The following is a 19,939-nucleotide window of genomic DNA, read 5'->3' as shown; positions in this document are numbered from 1 at the left end:
GAAATTGTGTGCCCGGATGGAGATATCCGTAATGATGTAGGATTTAATGCTATAACGATGTTACCCATGCAAAGTCTAGGAAAATTTGGATTGATTTGAACTCGTTGGAGGTGAATCATAATATTTGGTGGTGGTATTCGAGATGGAAAACTCGTAGATAGCCTTCAGCGTGAGCCCAGATCATGATGTGCAAAGTTATGTGGAAAGACCGCCCACAGCGAGGCGGCCAGTCTTCTGGGGAAAATGCCGCCTATGACGCCATGCTCAGGGATGTTCTGGCGCAGAGTGCGCAAGAAGAGGACTTGTCGTTTGGGGAATACCTGGTGTTGACCAGGAGCTTATGAGATTAGTCACCAGGCTGCAGCGGTGTTGCGGAAGAACGACGTGTTGGGCTGCCGACGTCACAGAGAAGGAACGCGTCTCACCGCGACGCGCTCTAACGCCCCACCAAACACCCATGCCTCCACCTCCACCCGTCGTATGTTACCTTCTTACGTCCAGCATCCAGGTTTGCTAATCCCGTAGACGCCCTCGCCACATCGCTTCGTCGCTCGGCGCGACAAGAACAAGGCACCGTCGCAGGCCATTTCTCGGTTGTCCGCCGCTCACGCTCCAACGCCGCAGTCACGAGCTCTTACTCCGGCCCAGCAAGATGTAACGCCTTCGCAACAGTTCAATCCGACGCCTCGCTTCTCAATTGCTCCTTCGCGTCCAAGCTTTCCTCCGCTTTTACCCTCAACTCCACACACCACACGCCCAGACACACTGTCGCGCGCAGATCACATCACCGACGGTGCAGACACCCCTAGTGTATCCCGTTACCCGCGCCCTAGACTTAGCAAGGTCGAAAGCATTCATGATGACTTTCAGGAGGATTCCGAAGACCGTGCAGGACAAGATGGAGAGGAGATGCTTTATGACGCCGTGACAGAGGAAGATACGCTCTTGGTCGCGAGGCCGGACGAGGACCTTACCCATGGTCAGGAAGAACAGACCGCGCCACCTTCAGACTCCATGCTCGCAAAACCTCGAAATACGGAAGAACAGCCGTCAAAACGCCGTCGCCTCACGCCCGGCCCGCATCTGACGCCAGAGCGCAGCACGAGGGCAGCGGAGCCAGTGAAAATGGATGCAGGTGCTCCTATCCTTGAAAGCCCATCTCAGAACAGCAAAATCCCTCGCTTTCGTACTCCCGGCTATGGTCCTGCATTCCCTACTATCGCCACAGATCCCGCCCCCTCACAACCCATAGGCTCTCGTCACCGTAATCCATTTTTGCTACGTTCGGCCAAAGCAGATGTAGCAGGTTCGGCCTCGGGCGCCGGTATCACCCCATTACCGGAGCACTTCTCGCCGCATCGCAGGTCCCAGAAATTTCTACCAGGCGGTATGGCCGACGTGGTGCGTGCTTGGGTTTTGAGTGTGGGCCAGTCAGGCTTCCAAACAGAAACAACAAGCATTCAATCAGGACAGCGAGCTAGTCAACCCCCAAAGTTTCACGTCACTGGAATTGTGGAGGAGAGACCTGGCGATCGATTGAAACTGGTTTCTGGCCGGGAAAGTGCCCATTCTCGCCCGTCTCTGGTTCAAGGTGAAGCGGGTTCAACTGCGCGCGCAATGCTTGTTGGGCCGGCGAAGGGTAACTCACGGAGCCCGAACGTTGGAGATCAAGTAACTGTGCTTTCTCCCAACTGGGATATCGAAGTTGGTCAGAGCAAGGAAAATTGGTTAGTCGCTGTAGATTGGCGATTAACTTGACGATAAAGTTCTCTACTCATCCCTGAAACGTGATTTTCTAGCAATACTGACGTATATCTCAGATCATGCTTAATCAAAAGATGAAGACACACTTTGACCTCGCTTTCTCATGCAATGCAGTGAGTTCCTAGATTTCCGTCTTGTACTATATAATTCATTCCCGCAACTCCTCTGTTATCCGCCGGTGTTAGCACTGGCATAGTCCAGTGGTAACATCGGCGGATCCCTACCGAAGGGCTATGTGTTCGAACCATCTCCTCTGCGATCCTATCACCATATATCGCCACTCAGTAATCGCAAAAAATCCTTCGAGGATGCCCTACGGTCGGGCTGAGAAGGGTTTCTGCGGGCTCTCCACCGGGAGAGCCTGTAGTTTTGCTCACTGACTCCTTTTTTTATTTAATTCCTTTTGATCTCTTCATTTTCGAACGCTTTCTTAACATTAACTTGCAATACTGACTGTGGGTTGTGGCCAGGGAGCCGATGATGGTAGCGAGAGAATATTTTTTCTTTGGTTGAGTCGTAACAGCACCAGCGATTCGGGGCATCACGAACGCTGAGGACTACATTCGCTAAGTCCAACAGCGGGATTTTCTTACCCCTCTGACCAGGCGCCTGAAGCACTGCTTGCTCTCTATTGTGCCACTTCATGCGCGTTGCGTCGCAGTCATGAATGCTGGCATTCTTTGAGCAGGAGGCGTTGTGCTACGTAACACCATATGCGCAGGCATGACCTCACTCTCTTCTGGCTTCACATGCCTTCTGATCGCTCCAGAAGAACCTTAGCTCCTCCACAAGAAAGTTGTTCTTCGATGTAACTCGTCGATGTCAGTTTCTGCTGTTCCGCACTTCAATTTGGCTCATCTCCTCCGCGTCACCAGCATGTTCAGCAATCTCCGACAGGTACACAAAGTCCCACGTCAGCACGTTAGCGTCCAACTTGTGCACCTCATCTCAAATCTCGGACGAAGACTCGACAGTGCGTGGCCTATTTAACAGGAGGATAATCTCTGGTACCATCTGTCCACCGCCAGTTCTCAATATACTGCTTGTATTCGCAGAATCATTCGCTGTTCCGCTGTCCAAATCGAGGCCCGTCTTTTGGCCTAAACTTAGAACATGCATCCCGTTACTATTATTTCTGTCTTGTTGTTCATGGAATCAACGGTTGCTGCGCCTTCGGGTGTCGAGCGCGGGCTTATCCGATGGAATATGCTGCTCGGACGTGTACAGTGCACTCCTCTGTAGTCCTGCAAGCTTGTATCTGACCTGTCTACTCAGGCTGTAAGTCTAGATGATTTCCGTAATCCAGGAGGTCCCCAATAATATCTTCAAACGACTCACGGCACGAAAACAGTGCGTAAGTATCTTAACTCGTTGAGCCCAAGTTTTTCAACTACTTGCTTACCTCTCCTGCCCAGCCAGCTAGATGCATGTCAAACTGTCCGCAGTGTTGCGACAACTTAAACTGCCCGGAACTTTGCGTAAGTATTCGATACTAGCACTTCTACGTATGATTGCAGCTGACTTTAGCATGGTTGCAGTGTTGAACGTGGGGTTCGCTTTTGTCTACAAGCTTGCGTCAAACATTATTATTGAATCTTTCTGGTCGTCGAGTTAGTTCAACACATCTGTTCAAAAGAGAAATGTTCGAAATGGAAACTTACGCTGATGACAATATTACGATGGCGATTTTCTGGTACTGACGTGGGCCGCGTTAGCCTTGGCTTGCGGAGCTCTGGCTCTCTTCCGCTTTGCGACTGCCGAGGGTAAGTAAGTGACAACAAGCGTGCGGAATTTAAGGAGAGATCGTCTTAATTTCAAGGGCTTGGGGCCACTACTTTTTAAATCAGCCATGGCAGCCGAATTTCCTCAGCCACGAACGCCCCCTCTGTTTGAAAGTATTCGAACATCCGGATAGACGAGGCACATGACAAGCCACCGGGATGCTTCCGCCGCATGGTTTCGGCTACCGATGGACGGTAAGGCAAACTGACTCGAAGCACGGTTCTGCAATGCAGCCGACAGGTTGCCACCGACTTCCCCCACACCCTGCCGCAGGAGCGGCCAAGGCGTGTGGGGAAAGGCGCGCGGGATCTTTCCGTCCCGCAGGTCCCTCCAGTGCGGAAGCTCGTCCCCCCTCGAAGAGCCGGCACAGAGATATGGCGTAATGATTCGACGGGCGTGTTGCCAAGCACGAGACGTAGCAAGCCACCAGTGCGGGGACCCCGGATTTGCGCACAACCCCAATCCACACATTGGCACAACCCGCCTCTAATCCTCGGCGACCTGCTTGTGATCGGAGCTCGAGGCCGGATGCTGGGATCACACGGCCTTTTTGCCGTGGCATCGCCTGGTTTAAATGTTCCGACACCCGAATGATAATGGTTGGCATGTCGTGCTGCATGGCCTGCCTTCCCCCTCCTGGCATTTGAACCTTTCACACCTTCCCCATTGCCCCTTCCCTAACGCCCTTTCACAATACCAGCGATGGATGTGACAGCTGTTCCCGAGAAGCCGCATGCGCAACATCTCGAAAAAGTCGATCTTGATGAGCGCAGTAGCGGCAGTGATACTGCGGCTAGCAGGCGCCCACACATGCACATCGACCCGGCTGCGGAGAAAAAAATCATACGCAAATGCGACTACCGCGTCGTGCCTCCGTTGACTACTTTGTTCCTACTGGCTTTCCTTGACCGGACGAACATCGGTCAGCACGCCATTCACTTTTCAGAGGTAACCGATCACTGACGCTCGCCCGTTCTTGTTCAGGCAATGCGCGGATTCAAGGCTTGACTGAGGAGCTGAACATGACGGGCAACGACTACAACGTCGCGCTACTGGTCTTCTTCGTGCCGTACATCCTCTTCGAAATCCCATCCAACCTTATCCTCAAGAGAGTTGCGCCGTCCACCTGGCTGAGCTTGATCATGATCCTATGGGGAATCTGCACCATGGGTCAGGGACTGGTTAATAACTTCGGGGGTTTAGTCGCCATGCGCGTCCTCGTCGGGCTCTTCGAAGCCGGCCTCTTCCCAGGTACGCTCCTCCGTCTATGCCCGTGTCAAAATTCTTATATTGTTATCTAGGCTGCGTGTACATGTTAGGCATGTATTACAAGAGATACGAACTTCAGTGGCGCCTGTCGCTGTTCTTCTCCGCCAGCATCCTGGCTGGAGGTTTTGGAGGTGTAGGTTCCCTCATCGCTGACTGCCCTGGGCGAAGTGCTGATGATTATGTGTCCAGCTTCTCGCCTACGCTCTAGCGAAGATGGATGGCGTCGGCGGATATGGAGGCTGGCGATGGTAACAGGCACAGCTCTTTTTTTTTTCTCATCCTTTTCTAACGCTGTGTTGGTCCAGGATCTTCATCATCGAAGGCCTCGCAACCGTGGCCATCGGTTTCGTTTCGAAATGGTGGGTGCCAGACTGGCCGGAGACCGCCACCTTCTTGAACGAGGAGGAGCGCGCGATTCTGACCGCGCGCCTCGCCAACGACCAAGGCGAATGCCGCATGGACCGGCTGGACAAGAACGCCCTCAAGCGCAGCTTCGGTGACTGGAAGATGTATGTCGCGGTCATCATGTACTTCGGCATTGTGAACAACGGGTAAGTCACTCCATCCACGCTCGACGCGCAGATCAATCGTTAACAACGCCTTCTTCCCACAGCTACGCCACCTCCTTCTTCATCCCGACCATCATCAAAGAGATGGGCTACACCAGCTCGCGCGCCCAAGTCCTCTCCATCCCCATCTTCGTCGTCGCCACCGTCGTCGCGCTCATCATCGCCGTCTGCACCGACAAGCTGCAGCACCGGTACGGCTTCTGCCTGCTCGGCGTCGTCGTCGCCTCGGTCGGCTACGTGCTCCTGCTCTGCCAGGACCACATCTCCGTCGGCGTCAAGTACTTCGCCCTCTTCGTCATCGTCAGCGGCGGCTACATCACCCAGCCCGTCACCCTCACCTGGATCTCCAACTGCATGAGCGGCCACTACAAGCGCTCCATCGCCGCCGCCATGCAGGTCGGCTTCGGCAACTGCGGCGGCATCGTCGCCTCCAACATCTACATCACCTCCGAGGCCCCGCGCTATCGGACCGGCTACGGCACGTCTCTGGGGTTGCTGTGGGTTTGCGCCATCATGTGTACCGTTTTGTTCTTCGGCGTGACGAGGGAGAACAGGAAGAGGGACCGGGGTGAGCGGGACTATCGCTTGGAGAACGACACAGACAAGGATAATTTGGGCGATGATCACCCGCACTTTAGGTTTGCTACATAGCGTATGGTTAGCAGCAGGAAAGATTGGATAGAATTGATTAGGTAATTCATGTGCCGAATAGAAGGGCCCTTCTCCATTGGCAAATGCCGCCGTATTTCGTGCTCTATCCACCCTGCATATACAATCACCATACCTTCTATCCGTATGCTTTTGTACACTGAGAAGCAGACATTTCTCGGTCTGCGAGGAAAGACTATAAACATACATCTGTACTTGTTTTTATCCTCATTCATCAGCCCATTAATACCCGTTGAAGCCCATAGCGCCAATCATTAGCCACAGTATCGGGCAAGAAACAGAAAACTTGAACAATGCTGTATGAATCACAACCAGAAAACAGCGCCTGCAAGGACACCGGCGAGACCGATGCCCATGCCTTTCACCTCTTTGGCAGGGCTGGCGGCACCCGTCGAGGTAGCGCTAGCAGAAGCGGCAGTGCCGGTAGCAGTCGCCGCAGTACCTGCAGTGATGCTGCTTTGGACGGCTGAGTCGTACGTCTGTCCAAGCGTGGGAAGCGAAACGGCACCGTTAACCTCCCAGACGCCGGAGGTATAGCTTGGGCAAGCAGGTGCGGTCAGACTAGGAGAGTAGGCAGATTTCTTGACACCGGTGGGAGTCAAAGTGGCCCACTGCTTCTTCAGGTTTGAGAAGTCTGGGCTGACGGGAGTTGGGGTACCGGAGCGCGGATAACCGTCCGGAGGAGCGCCAGAGGCAGTAGCGTCGACCTTGTCGCCGTAGCTGACGATTCCGTAGTCATTAGCCTCTTCGATCCACTCGTAGATGATGGAACCGCTCCAGGTGTCAGCCATCTTGTCGCCGAAGATTGCGGCCTGGTCGCTGAAGGTACGCGGCCTGACGGTGTTGCAACCAGTCTCAGAAAAGAAGATTGGAATGTTGTAATCGGATGCGTTCTTCTGGAGCTCCGAGTAGCCGGACAGAGTGTAGGTAGAGTCGCCGCACCACTCGTACGCATTCAGAGCGTAGAAGTCGATGTTCTCAGAAGTGTTGGTGCTGCAGGCAAGGTAGTTTTGGAGCATGGGGCGAAGAGAGGCAATGTCGGCAGCAGAATATCCAACGGGAATTTCGCGGTAGCTCTTGCTGTTGCGGTAGGCCTTGAGATCACGGGCAGCTTCCTTGACATACGGAGCAGCGACAGAGCCATTGCCGGTGGTCAGAACCTCATTGCCGACGAAGAAGCCAGCAGTGTTGTCGTACTGCTGGAACTCATCCATGACCTTCTGGAAAGCAGAGAGCTGACTCTCGTTCCAGTGAGGGTTGGTCTGCTCGATCTGGGTGTCGAAGGTGTCGAGGTCAAGCCAGAGGTAGATTCCCTTGTCGGCGAAGATGTCCATACACTTCTGGTGGTCACCAGTGGGGTCGACATGGTACACGCGGATCGAATTGGCGCCCAGATCCTCCATGAGGTCGGCATCGAGCTGGCACTGGGTGGAATTGATCAATGGGTCGTCAGGAATAAGCTGGTAAGCAACACCTGTGGGGCTGTTAAAACACGTAAAGCAAAGCATGGCATGGCGTGACAGGGGGGAGCATGCACGAACCCTTGACGTAGAACTGGTCGCCATCGCTGGTGAAGAACTTGGAGCCCTTGACGGAAATCGTAGCGATGGCATGGGCAGAGACTGCCAAACTAGCGACAAGGGCGCCGGTGAAGAGCTGCATGGTTGCGTGATAGCGAGAGTGGAAAAGCGAGTGTTGCGGTACGGACGCGAGCTGGCGGCCGAGACGCAGAGGTTATAGGCGGCGAGGTGGACAAAGAAAGAACAGCAGCGTTTAAACGAAAGCACGGCAGGAATGGAGGTGGACGCGAGGGAGGCGCGGGAAAGAAAACAGAAGCGGCGGCTAGGGACGCGCGGATTTTCAACATGGAGCTACATTTCCAAGGCAGAGACATCATAGCTCTCTATCGCCGCTTCCACTTGTTTCATCGGTGCCGGCTTAGCCAGCGCGATAAGCCGGCCGCCATTCCCCTACCAGGTTAGTGGGGCGTCAAGCGTTGGAGCTTAGCCTCCTTCGCCGTGAGCGAGATTGCCCGCTCTCCACACCATGCCAGCGCAGCGCCAAGTCCTGCATGGCCGATTCGAGAGAGACATGAGCCTGTTGCGTTCAGGAGGAATACCCTCTGCCGCTCGATTGCTGGTAGAAAATTGATTGAGAAGAAAAAAAAAACCCTTCCGCATCGTGTCTCTGAAGGGCCGACTGCTCTTGTAGAATGCATATCGTTGCAGGCTCATAAAGCTGATGTTCGCTCACCAGGCGTGACCCCAATGGGGTTCCTGCTTCTGACTAAGAGAGACGAAGACTGATCACACAAGCCTCTGCAGGCAACCGCATTGGTATCTCGACCTGAGATATGGTTTCATCAGTATTGCAACGGGTTTCATCCGTGAACACGGCGCTCGGACTCCATCAGGCACGCCATGCCCATGACAATGGTCATCCAAAACAAAACATCAGACAACTTACGGGCTTCCGTTGCACATGATCTGTAGTACTGCAAGCTTGAATTCTGACCAATAGCCAGTATGGCACGCTTGCATCGCGACTGGTGGGCGATCAGGGCGGAGTGGTGTGTCGAGTGGAGGTGGTGCATCAGTCCGGGGTCGGACGGGGAAAGACCGGCGACTTGCGGGCGCAAACATCGCGTCTCCGCCGCCGCCCAACGCGTCCATCCCAGTCGCAATCCCGCGCGGCCATGAGCGCTCCCCCCACCGATGCCGCAATCCACTCAAGAGCGCGTCGAGCACGCGCTGTCGAAGCTCCTTGAGCACCTGCTGCCCCAGTATCCCGACGAAGATGAAGACACGGCCGACCAGCGTTTCGACAACGCTTTCAACTATTCGCTGGACGCTCTGGATAGGCACGACTCACCACTGCCCCTCCCGAGCAAAGCTGACTGTCTTGCAGCGCTGGAGAACCAGGCGTAGCCTCCGATGTCAACCATGCCGCCGACCTCATCAAGAAGAAATGTAGGCCGCATCTGCCGTCGCCGCGTTGGTTTCTTAAGCTCACACAGCTCCAGTGGTGCGCGAGAACAGCTCTCCCGAGAAGGCACTGCGCTTCACCAACCTCTATTCGCGGCTGCTCATGCAGCCTGTCCTGAACCAAAAATGGGCCATGCTTTACTTCCTCTTCCAGCTCTCCGACTCCGACATTCCCGTCCTGCCGCCTGGTGTTCGCTCTCCGCCCCGCTCCCCCGAACACGCTCCGACTTTCCAGCCTCTGGCCGAGTCTGACCCTACATCACCTTCCCGATTCGCAAGGGACTACGGCGAAGCTCAATATGCGGACAATCCAACATTCAACGAGGCGTTCGCGAATGCAGGTCTCCAGCGACTTCCGCCTGCGGAGGATATGCAAGCTGCCAGGGCGTCGATTCAGGATAGGCCAAAGACCGCCGACAGACCAAAGACAGCGGACAGGAAGATGCGAGAAGCGCGGCGGGAAGAAGAGCCTGTGCCAGAGACTCCGGTGTTGAAGAAACACACCTCTCTTACTTCATATGAACCGTCGGAGCCAGCTCTCTTGCGCGACTTGCCCTTTACTCTGCAAGGCCTTTCCTCGACCAACCTTGTCTTTGCTGATCCTTCCGTTCTCAAGTTCCCTACAACTCTCCCAGCTCCTCTGGTCAGCCTGCTTCATACTCTGGCGGAACCATCGCTTTTGTATCGTAAGCTTTCGCAATTCGTGGAGTCTTCCGATGGCGGTTTGGTTACACAAAGTCTACGTTCGGCTTTAGCAATCGAGCTCCGCTCATATCTTGGTCTCGTCGCCACGCTCGAAGGCCAAATACGGAGGGCACTAGCAATGTTGGACGACTCACAACCAAGACAAGGCATCGGAAAAGCCGGGGTCACTCTCAAACGATGCGTTATCTGGACAAGAGAAGCTACCATGGGCCTAAGGCTTATGAGCTTGATCGTGGAGGAGTCGAGTGGTAAGACACGTCCTGTACGTTGAAAGACATTTTGGCTAACACAACAGTAGGCAAAAAAGGCGGCGAACTCATTTCCTTGATCCATTCCTTTTCTCTTTCACACGGCGACCCGTTTGTGGTTGCCTTCGCAGAGCGACTCCTGGCTCATGTGACACGACCTTTCTACGACATGCTACGACAATGGATTTACGACGGAGAGTTATCAGATCCCTTCCTCGAGTTTTTCGTCTCTGAACAACACGAGGATCCTAATGACGAGAATGCCGGCAAGGGCGGTGCCACAAGCGTGTGGGAGGACAAGTACAAGCTGAACGAGAAAATGATCCCGTCGATTGTATCTGGAGAGTTTGCAAGCAAGGTGTTCCTCATCGGCAAAACGCTAAACTTCATTCGATACGGCTGTGGTGATGCGGCTTGGGTAGAAAGCTACTCCAAGGATTCCTCCCGGGAGCTCCGTTATGGCGATACCACTGCGCTTGAGAGAAACATTGGAGAGGCCTACAAAACGACCATGGCACGTCTCATACACCTCATGGCCGACAAGTTCAAGCTGTTCGAGCATCTGCAAGCGCTGAAGAAATACATCCTTCTGGGAGCCGGTGACTTCATTGCGGTACTCATGGAGTCGCTCTCATCAAATTTGGACCAGCCTGCCAATACGCAGTACCGCCATACTTTGACAGCTCAGCTTGAGCATGCGGTACGGAACTCGAATGCTCAGTACGATTCGCCTGAGGTCCTCCGCAGACTGGACTCTCGTATGCTCGAGCTCAGTCATGGAGAAATCGGCTGGGATGTTTTTACCTTGGAATACAAAATCGATGCGCCGGTCGATGTTATTGTTACCCCATATGGCAGTAAACAGTATCTCAAGGTCTTCAACTTCCTGTGGCGTGTCAAGCGGGTTGAATTTGCCCTCGGTAGCACATGGCGACGGTGCATGACTGCAGCGCGTCAGTTTCTCGGGGCCGTTGAGGACAAAGTCGGCAAGGACTGGAAGATCGCCCGCTGTGCGGTGGCTGAGATGATCCACTTCATCAACCAGCTCCAGTACTACATACTTTTCGAGGTCATCGAATCATCGTGGAACGAGCTGCAAGCCAGCATGCGCAAACCCGAGAGCACACTGGATGATTTGATTCAAGCACATGCCCGATATCTTACCAACATCACACGCAAAGGTCTTCTCGGGTCGGAACGTATGGACTTCACTGGCCAGCTGCATGAGCTCCTCAAGATCATGCTCGCTTACAAGGGCGCGGTCGACGGTTTGTATTCATTCTCGACGGCCGAATTTGCACGCCGCCAGGAGCGCGCAGCCAAGATCGAGACGCGCACAGCGGCAGGTAAATGGGGTCTCAGCGAGAGAGACTCGGCAAATCCTTCGCCCACGTCGTTTTCAGCGAACGTACGCCCTTCGTCTATGCGCAAAGACGACGACAACTCCCCTTTCCCACCGCCATTATTATCTGGAAACGCCGGGTCTGAGGACGATGTGCTAGAAGGCTTGCGCAACAGGTTGGGCGTGCTTAGCAGAGACTTCAAGGCACGCGTGAACATTCTACTTGGTGATTTATACCATCAGCCCGACGCAGACATGCGCTGGCTGGCCATGGTCATGAATTTCAACGAAGTGTATCAGCCTTCGCGGAGAAAGCGAGGAGCCAGTTCGCGAAGGAAAGAGGGTGGGGAGAAGGAGGCGAAGATATCGGGCCCGAAGTCAGCGGAGGGCAGCTTCAAGGAAGACGATAAGAAGGGTTGAGCAGTTGGATGAAATTTTGCATTTACGCTGGTGTTGAGGTAAGGCGCAATAATCACGAGCGCGATAGCCAACGAGCTCGCTCCATGTTATTCACGGGTTTAGTCAATTGCAAGAGGACATGGGTTCCAGACTGGAGCGGCTGCTTCCGTCGTACTAAGCGAGAAGAGAAAATGGAGTCGGTCGCTAAGCCTTGATCTATCGGAAGGTGCCGTGAGAGCTCCATGCTCGGGCACTCGTTGACCAAGCGGTGCGAAAGGAATCAGTCTGGACTTGGATCACAGGGAAGGCAGAAGGACGATGAGCATCGTGAAGTGACGTATGCAAACGAGTTGGCGAGAATCGAAGGACGTCAGAAACGGCCTGCTGATCTGTTCTGGACCCCATCCTCTGTGCCACCGGTTCGGACCTCCTCCGCGGCCCCCAGCCTCAGCATTCCGCACCCCCCTACCTTTGCATCCATCCCCTCACCTGGTTTTGCCGTCCCGCGTGCAGCGGCTGCGCTAGCAACAAGCCATCACGTCTGCCGCCTAGCGCCGACCCTACCGCCAGGTTCCGAAGGGGGGAAAGGATGGCCATCCCCGGGAAGCGCCCGCGGCCGGATGACGCGTCCAGGGCAGCCCTGTCATGCTCCTCATAGCTATTGTTCACCGCACGTCCAACCACATGTGCCAGCGGTTTTCGTCACCAGCACAGTTTTTGCTTTTATCTATGCTTTGTGTTGTTTTGCAGGATGATGATATCCCGTCATCCTTGGCGTCAACCCGAGATGCAGGGACAAAAAACTGATATTGGACGAGGCTTAGAATAGTCAAGCTCCCTCCCTCTCTCCCATTGGACCTTCGTCGCCGTGCTCGATAACTGCATTAGCGTTCCGCGCTCGCGAGTGGCTGAGGGAAGAAAAATAAAAGAAAGTGCACCCCGGACAAGCTGAACAGTTACCTCTTTTGGTGAGGGGTAGGGCTGGAAGAAGGGGTGAGAAGTGAACGACCCAACAATCACAAGCGAAAAGCTGTGCGTCGCTTGGCTGGCAGTCAGAAAGTGAGTACAATAGCGTCATCGTCTGACAGCCGCGCCCAGCGAGGGGGGGAAAAAAGAAGCCTCTATCTACCCGACCCTTTTTTGGGCTCACTATCAGCTCCGGTCCGGTTCGAGATAGTCGCCTCCTTTCCTGCGCATCCCCCGCTTGTTCTTTTTTTCTTTTCCTTGGGGGCCAGCTTCTGCAGCCCAATGAATATTCCGATGCTAAATATACGGTGCTTGACAAAGCTTCGACGAAGCAAAGAGCACCTGGAGGCCTTGCTGATGGAAGAGACATCAATATTTCCCGGGGTTCGAAAGAGATACGAGATAATTCAGTAGCTCCTCGGGCCGATGGGGCGGGGAGGCGGTCGATGGCGGCGGTCGCCCAGGTTCCCTCCCTTTTTTCTCATGCGGTAACCTTGGTTCGGCAAAGAACAGGGCGTGGGGCCCTTGTGATCTTCGGATTATCCGAGCGGAACTATCTCGCTTGGCCATGTGGCTGCACGGACGGTATGCCGTGCCTCGTTTATCCGGGGGGAATGGGGGCGGTTCGGCCGGTCAGAAGAGCGCTCCGCACACTGCTGCTATTGCCCTCTTTCCTTTCGTTCCTTTTTTTTTTTTCGCTCTGACTCGGTAGTGCCGTGGTCCCGTCCAATCTTTAATTCTTCAGATTCGATAGACTTCCGGGGACCCGTCGGGCTGAGAGATTGTCATTGACCGCCCGGCTCGCCCAAAGCCTCAATAAATCAGTAGTTTCTATCGCCTCGCTTCCCGACCCCCCGTATAGGCTTTAGGCCCTGCGGATCCTGTAGATCGAAGCATAATAGAGCCTACTATTATCAATCCTGTGCAGATCTCTGCGCGGCTGACAGGCACCATTCCTTCAGCTTCATTGATCAGCCGCGGCCCCACAGCCCTATGGCGCACATGAGATAAGCAGCAGATGATCGCCTTGAAAGGAGCCTGACAGCGGGTGATATTTTGGAAAGCCAAGCATCAGGAGCATTAGCAGCGACCCACGTTCCCTAGCCGTCAGTCTTTTCTTCTCTCCTCCTTTAACGTTTAGCGACCTGGAATCCTTCAAGATACCGCAGGCGCAAGATAGGTGTAGATCGCTTAGTAGCATGCTCTACTTTGTATTCGATGCTCGGCGCAGCAGACAGGGAAATCTTTCCCCCATTTTCTCTCTCAATTTTTTTTTCATTCCAGCGGCTAAGAATCGTCGGCCGAGAAGGAAATAAAGGGGACGGGAATAAAGCTGTCACGTCCGGGTAGGGCGGTGTGATCCAGGGCTGTAATGCGGATCTCGCTTTCCCATACATGCCTTTTTCGGCGATTTTTTTTTTCTTGAAGGAGCAACAAAACCACATAGTGTAGAGACGGACGAAAGTGCGGTAGTCAGGAGGTGGAACCATAGCGTCTCCGGGGTAATGCGCTATTAACGGGGAAGAAAAGAAAAAATGAGGCAAAGCAAAAAGAAAGAGCAGGCCTATCAGGGGCGGCGGAACGAACAGGGTTTGGCATGTACTACTGCTGATCTCCCGTAGGTGGGATGAAATCATCGAGATACTACAACGACAACTGCTATCCTGCACAGTTGCCAACGTTCCATGGATGTTCCACGGCCTTTCCCTGGGCGGAAAGTCGATGCAGGAGCGTTCTGGGACGCGCCGGGGCCGTTTACTCTAGCATCCGCCAAGGACCGTCGCTTTTGTGATCGAGGGAGCCTGATTACGGATCCAGCCAACGGGCGAATGGTTAGCGCTCAAGCGGTGGCTCGTGCAGCGTCCGGCGTGAAGTGTAGACGACGCGAGGAAAAGAAAAAAGGCTAGCTAAAAGCCCGCGACTAGCGCTACCGGCGTGCAGCACGTGGGTCGAATCTTCTCGGTTCGCGGTGACGTTAGCTGCTCCCCAAACGCGCTACTGGAGCGCATTGCCCGTTGACGGCAAAGCAGGCAAGGAGAGTCGTCCGCAGCACGTCAACGCGCTCCGGCATGACCGCGACGGCGTGTGGGGTGCATAAGCCCCCGGGCACGCCGAGCTCGCCGTTGAGCGAAGTCACGCAACCTGTAGAGTCATGAGGGCTGTGGCGTCGAAAAGGCCGGTGCAAAGCAGTCTAGAATCGGAGGGGGCTTTTCTGCTTGCCCGACGATGTGGTAACGGACACGCTGCCGATCACTCATCAAAGGTCAGGCCAAACGGTCCGAAGATAGGGCTTACGGAATGCGTCAGAGGTCTCGTTGGAGGTCAGTGTTCGGCAATTGGCTCGGCCAAGCTGGCAGAAAGCTAGTCCATAACTGTTGGTACATGATTGACTAAGTCGCTATTGAACTAAAATACCAATATTGCTGCGTAGGTATGCTAGGGGAACAGAGCTTTTGGCATGTGGCCGATCTACAGTCCACCGCCTTGGCAACGAGAGAATCGCTGGAACGCTAAGAATACGACAGGGGTATTGTGCTGAGAGTGAAAACGTTGAGAGGGTCTCCAGGACATCCAATCGGCGGGAATGGTCTAGGCGGAAGAAGCTATGCTATGGGGAAGTGCTTTGCAGCCAACGTCATGTCGATCGTCTCGCGTCGTGAGGCACCCGGCCTCGAAGGAATTGGCGTCGAATGGTATCCGTGGGTCGCCCGCCTTCTAGAACAAGTACTGCTGCATGATGGCGAGCTCAGGGTCCTCGTTGAGCCATTTCCCTTGCTGAAGGTCCTGGGCCCGGAGGCTGTACTCGACATATTCGTCCGTGATGTTCGCAAGCTCCTGCACCGCTGCGTTAGCCCAGTCCTCGAATCGAGCCGCCGTGCATGCTCACCGATTGCAGCGAAGCGTCGACGTTCTGCAGCCCCGCAGGATCCGCGCTCTCCCCCCGCAAGATGGCGTTGCGCGAGTTGATCCAACGCATGGCTGCCGTTGCGCGCAGGTAGATTCTCTGGCAGCGGAAGCGGCGTAGACTGGCATCCAGGAGCACGCTGGACGGCCGAGTTAGCGTCGGGAGTGGCGGGGGATTTGAAAGAGAGGGCGCCGTACGCTTTGAGGAGCACCTTCTGCTGCTCCACATCCTCACCGGGCGAGGGATTGGCGTTGAACGGGGCATTGAGGACTGCCTGGGCCTCGGCATGGCACTGGCGGACGAGGGTGTATCCTTCGAGATAGAATTCTTCTGGTGACGGCGATACCCGGATCTGTGCTATGTAGTGCTGCAGATTCCGGAAGTCGGTCATGATCTCCGCAATGCGAATGGCTCTGGCATCATTGACTAGATTCTGCGTCAGTATAGAGACGGCGAGGTAGGAGCGGATGAGACGTACGTCCGTCGGCCATGGTGCTAAAGAATTACAATTACGGGCAAAGAGCAGGCGGGAGAATGGAAAGAAGTAGTGGGCTTGGGGGATCAACAAAAGACTAACCGTCCACGCGGACGTTATAAAAAAGAGAGCTCGTCCATGGCACTACGTGAGTTGACAGAGCCGGCGAAGGAAGGTTCGACCCAGGTAACGGCCGACGCCTTCGGTTTGCAAGAAGGGTCCGGCTCATGGCTCCTCCCGCTGCCTGTGCGCGTGCCGAGCATGGCACGGCAGTGGAGCCTGTGGCTCTCAGCGCGGCTCGGAAGCCAGCTGGGCGAGTTCAGCAACGCAGGGGAGGGGGGGTTGGGCCGGATCGGCGCGGCCATGACGAAGGATGGGAATCTTCACAGCACGAAAAGAGGTCGAAGCTGAAAGTGATGCGCAGACGAGAGTCAGTGGGCAGTGGATCGCTTGCAGTCGAAGTCAGCTTCGCAAGCGCCACGCCCAGCCGCCACGGCCCAAGGCAGCTAATGCCACCGAGACGTCGCCCCGTTGCGACCGCTCACGTTATCGCTGAAGAGCTCCGCGCTGCAGTGGATTGGCTGGCCCGCGCAAAATTAGCAGCAGGCTCTCGCTTCCGCAGCGCCGTGCTGCCCTGGCGCCCATCAGCCGGCCACCACGCGCGCGTGCGGAGGCCCGCCACATGGCGGCTGTGTTTCTGTGAGCTGCTCCAATACGGGCATGTGCTGAGCAAAAAGGGACGAGTCCGAGCTGAATGCGTGCTGCTTGGCCGAAAGAGAGCTACCGATACGTACAAGACCCCCGTCGCGGCTGAACCGCCCTGCACGGATGATGCGCGCTCGCCGTCGCACCAGATTCCCGACGATGCAACCCCTGCTCAAGCCCACGAGGCGCTATCGGCACCACCACACTGCGCCTCCTCAACGCTTGTAATGTCATGTCTCGCTCAGTCCTTGTCCGCAATCGCCTGTAACCGCTCATCGATCTCGTCCTCGCTGAGCACGCGGAACTCGGGGTCGGTTCCCGCCTGCCCGTCAGCCCGTGGGCCACCCACGATTCCGATCTCCAGCTCGCCCTTCTTGAAGTCGACGCTCAGCACCTGGCTTAGCGTCGAAATGCCCAGCTCCACCACCTCCTTCCAGTCGCCCTCGGCTGCCTCGCGGTTCTTCAGCTTCTTCTCGAGGAAGTTCAGCGCCTCCTGCGTCTTCGGGCCGGATGCCGTTGCCTTGTAGCCCACGTAGTAGCCTGCGGGGTCGCACTTGTACAGCTGAGGACCAAATTCCGAGTCCACCGAGATCAGCGTCATAGCGACTCCGAGCGGTCGCATGTAAGCCTAATGCACCGCCACACATCAGCTCCACCTCCACAAATTTTCTTTCACCGCTCGCGAACCATTGCAAATGTTGCCACGTGTGGGGGGGCTCGAGCACTCCTTCAGCCGCAAGTGGAGCTGCTGTCTCCAGCCGTCCACGGACGACAGAAGTCGCCACTGCACACGCACGCCGCCGTCCACGCGCCACTACAAAGCCTGCAACTCCGGACCGAACTTACCTTCTGAGTGTAGACCTGGCTGATGTTTGCTATCCGCTTAGCAAGCACGTCGCAGGGCATCTCGTAGCCATACTTGTAGCGGAACTCAGCCGCCTCGCCCTGCGCGCGGATGACCGATGCCCGGGCATCGGCGATGGAGCCCGTCATGACGCAACCGACCGAAGGCGAGATCTTGAAGACGTACGAGACGGACGAGGGCTCAATGAGCTTATCCTGCACGTGGCGTGGTCAGCACGGCAGTCAGACACGTGGGAGCCGATTACATACGGGGACCTTCTTCTGGGTCAGGACAACGGCGCAGTCCTTGCCCCTCACTCCGATCGACGTGATGTTCGCCGCAGTAATGGCCTTGAATGCATATTCTGTGACGCTCCATCAGCCGTGTGCCTTTGTTTCTTGGGATGCGACGACAACGTACCGACTTGGTACAGACGACCCTGGTCGGAGAAGATGGTAATGTGTCGGTCGTAGCCTGCGCTTCCTGTTGGACGGTCGTGGGTCAGCTCGGGGAGCTCTCGCTGGAGCGGACGGAGAGCGACGCACCAGACATGGCGGGCTTTATGTGAAGCGGGTGCTCGGCTCAGCTGCAGTGATGAAAGGTCTAGAAGGTGGGCGGCGGCAAATGCGGGCTGCGATGGCGGTTGCGGAGGGAGGGTGGTTGATGGAGCTATCGAGCTATGTCAACGCGTTGCTGTCGGAGCCTGCGAGAGCCGCCTCGAGCTCGGACCAGCCCAGCGCCGCGCCCAGGATCGCCGCCCGCCGCTCCGGCCAATCAGCGCCCCCGTGGGAATTTTTCGACATGGCCCAGCACGACCGCACCAGCTGAGAAAACTCAATCTGCCGCCGTCCCACTCTCCTCCGCTTCTCTCTACAGGTCACTCACCATGGTGGCCACTCCAGACTCCTCCCGCGTGCCTGCGTGGAAAAAGCTAGGCCTCAAGCTAAAGCACGCAAATGACGAAAGTCCAGCTGCACACTCCCCTTCCTCTTCCAAAAAGAGAGTTCGTGATGAGGAAGGCGCCGGCAAAAGCGAGTTGAACGACCAATCAACCGGAGCACCTTCGAAGAAATCAAAGAAGAGGAAGACCGCGCCAGCTGAGGAACCCACTTCGCCTTCCGACGAGCCCTCCAAAAAGGAAAAGAAGGAAAAGAAAAAGAAATCCAAGGAGACAGTGCTTGCCACACCGGTCAAGTCTCTCCAGCGGAAGAAGTCCGTGAGCTTCACTCCCGACACTAAGAAATCCGACGGTGATAGCGGCCAACAGCTGTTCCGCGCCTGGGTCAAGTCTCAAGATGGATCCTCGACTGAAGACGGCATTGTCCCGAGTACCGAATCAGCAGTCGAGGACTCTCCGGCCGACGAATCGAAGCCGGAGCCTTCGAAAAAGGACCTGAAGAAGGCGAAGAAGGACCAGCGCAATGCCGCCAGAGCCGCCGAGGCCGCTCAACAGGAGAAGCAAGCCCTGCCTTACGTCTCCTACTTGCAGCAATACCATTCAGACCGCTCAAACTGGAAGTTCAACAAGAAGCACCAAGTCGATCTTCTCAAGAACCTCTTCAACCTTTTTCGCGTCCCAGCATCCTACGACCCGGCCGTTGAGGCATACATTGCCGGCCTCAAAGGCGCTGGTGCGCGCTATCGCCTAAAGGAGCAGGCTGAGGGAATTCTAAAGGAGGCGTCCAATGAGTCCAAGGACGATCCTGCCAAGCGCCACCGTGCCGAAGAGGTGCTGAAGGCTCTTGGCCATGTGGATGAGCCGCCTGCCGTGGTCAGCAAAACAATTCAACCGCCGAAGGAGGCCGAGGCTCCTGAGGACAGCAACAAGAAGCGCGCGCGCCCTCGTAAATCGCGTACCGTGGACGTCAGCAGCAGCAGCGAGGATGACAGCTCTAGTGATGAGAGCTCGGTTGTGTCAAGCAGCTCAGAGGAGCCCAGCTCCGACTCTGACTCGAGTTCCAGCTCTGATTCCGATTCCGATTCTGACGCGGATTCCGACTCTGACTCCGACTCTGATAGTTCAAGCAGCGATGATTCGGATTCAGGGCCGCAGACTCAGGCTCGCAAGAAGAGCAAGAAAGATGACAGTAGCGACACCAGCGACACCAGTAGCGACAGCGACTGAGGTGCGACAGGCGCACGAGAATCAATCCGTCTGATCGGACTCACAAGCAGCATAGCCTGACGCCACGGCTCCGGAAGTGCAAAAACGCACAGAGTTCGCAACGGAAGTGCTGATCTCAGACAGTGGGATGTTTAATGTTGCGGAGTACTCCTACGGTGCTCGGGGCTGATGATGCACTGCAAAGCTGA

The 19,939-nt window shown here is 55.6% G+C and overlaps 6 protein-coding genes across 6 annotated transcripts; 3 read left to right on the top strand and 3 right to left on the bottom strand.

Moving 5' to 3' along the window:
* Positions 1 to 4,248: 4,248 nt before the first annotated feature.
* On the top strand, positions 4,249 to 6,035 carry LTHEOB_2525 (MFS transporter; the record flags this gene model as incomplete). Its single annotated transcript, XM_035511347.1, has 6 exons — positions 4,249 to 4,468; positions 4,531 to 4,797; positions 4,848 to 4,948; positions 5,005 to 5,063; positions 5,121 to 5,366; positions 5,429 to 6,035. The coding sequence occupies 6 exons, from the start codon at positions 4,249 to 4,251 to the stop codon at positions 6,033 to 6,035; spliced, it is 1,500 nt and encodes a 499-aa protein (XP_035364234.1).
* Positions 6,036 to 6,358: 323 nt separating this feature from the next.
* Positions 6,359 to 7,715, bottom strand: LTHEOB_2524 (Beta-glucanosyltransferase; the record flags this gene model as incomplete). The annotated part of the gene is made up of 2 exons (XM_035511346.1): positions 6,359 to 7,527; positions 7,595 to 7,715. The coding sequence occupies 2 exons, from the start codon at positions 7,713 to 7,715 to the stop codon at positions 6,359 to 6,361; spliced, it is 1,290 nt and encodes a 429-aa protein (XP_035364233.1).
* Positions 7,716 to 8,767: 1,052 nt separating this feature from the next.
* On the top strand, positions 8,768 to 11,752 carry LTHEOB_2523 (Spindle pole body component Alp6; the record flags this gene model as incomplete). Its single annotated transcript, XM_035511345.1, has 5 exons — positions 8,768 to 8,835; positions 8,961 to 9,022; positions 9,076 to 9,723; positions 9,793 to 9,990; positions 10,041 to 11,752. The coding sequence occupies 5 exons, from the start codon at positions 8,768 to 8,770 to the stop codon at positions 11,750 to 11,752; spliced, it is 2,688 nt and encodes an 895-aa protein (XP_035364232.1).
* Positions 11,753 to 15,412: 3,660 nt separating this feature from the next.
* Positions 15,413 to 16,093, bottom strand: LTHEOB_2522 (uncharacterized protein; the record flags this gene model as incomplete). Its single annotated transcript, XM_035511344.1, has 4 exons — positions 15,413 to 15,532; positions 15,585 to 15,741; positions 15,800 to 16,028; positions 16,081 to 16,093. The coding sequence occupies 4 exons, from the start codon at positions 16,091 to 16,093 to the stop codon at positions 15,413 to 15,415; spliced, it is 519 nt and encodes a 172-aa protein (XP_035364231.1).
* Positions 16,094 to 17,023: 930 nt separating this feature from the next.
* On the bottom strand, positions 17,024 to 18,178 carry LTHEOB_2521 (Proteasome subunit alpha type-6 protein; the record flags this gene model as incomplete). Its single annotated transcript, XM_035511343.1, has 5 exons — positions 17,024 to 17,410; positions 17,629 to 17,841; positions 17,896 to 17,990; positions 18,047 to 18,109; positions 18,172 to 18,178. The coding sequence occupies 5 exons, from the start codon at positions 18,176 to 18,178 to the stop codon at positions 17,024 to 17,026; spliced, it is 765 nt and encodes a 254-aa protein (XP_035364230.1).
* Positions 18,179 to 18,512: 334 nt separating this feature from the next.
* LTHEOB_2520 (Proteasome subunit alpha type 6) lies at positions 18,513 to 19,751 on the top strand (the record flags this gene model as incomplete). The annotated part of the gene is made up of 1 exon (XM_035511342.1): positions 18,513 to 19,751. The coding sequence occupies one exon, from the start codon at positions 18,513 to 18,515 to the stop codon at positions 19,749 to 19,751; it is 1,239 nt and encodes a 412-aa protein (XP_035364229.1).
* Positions 19,752 to 19,939: the final 188 nt, after the last annotated feature.

The sequence above is a fragment of the Lasiodiplodia theobromae genome (genome assembly GCF_012971845.1).
Source record: "Lasiodiplodia theobromae strain AM2As chromosome Unknown scaffold_6, whole genome shotgun sequence".
NCBI lineage: Eukaryota > Fungi > Ascomycota > Dothideomycetes > Botryosphaeriales > Botryosphaeriaceae > Lasiodiplodia > Lasiodiplodia theobromae.
This window is presented reverse-complemented; position numbering and strand designations above follow the sequence as displayed.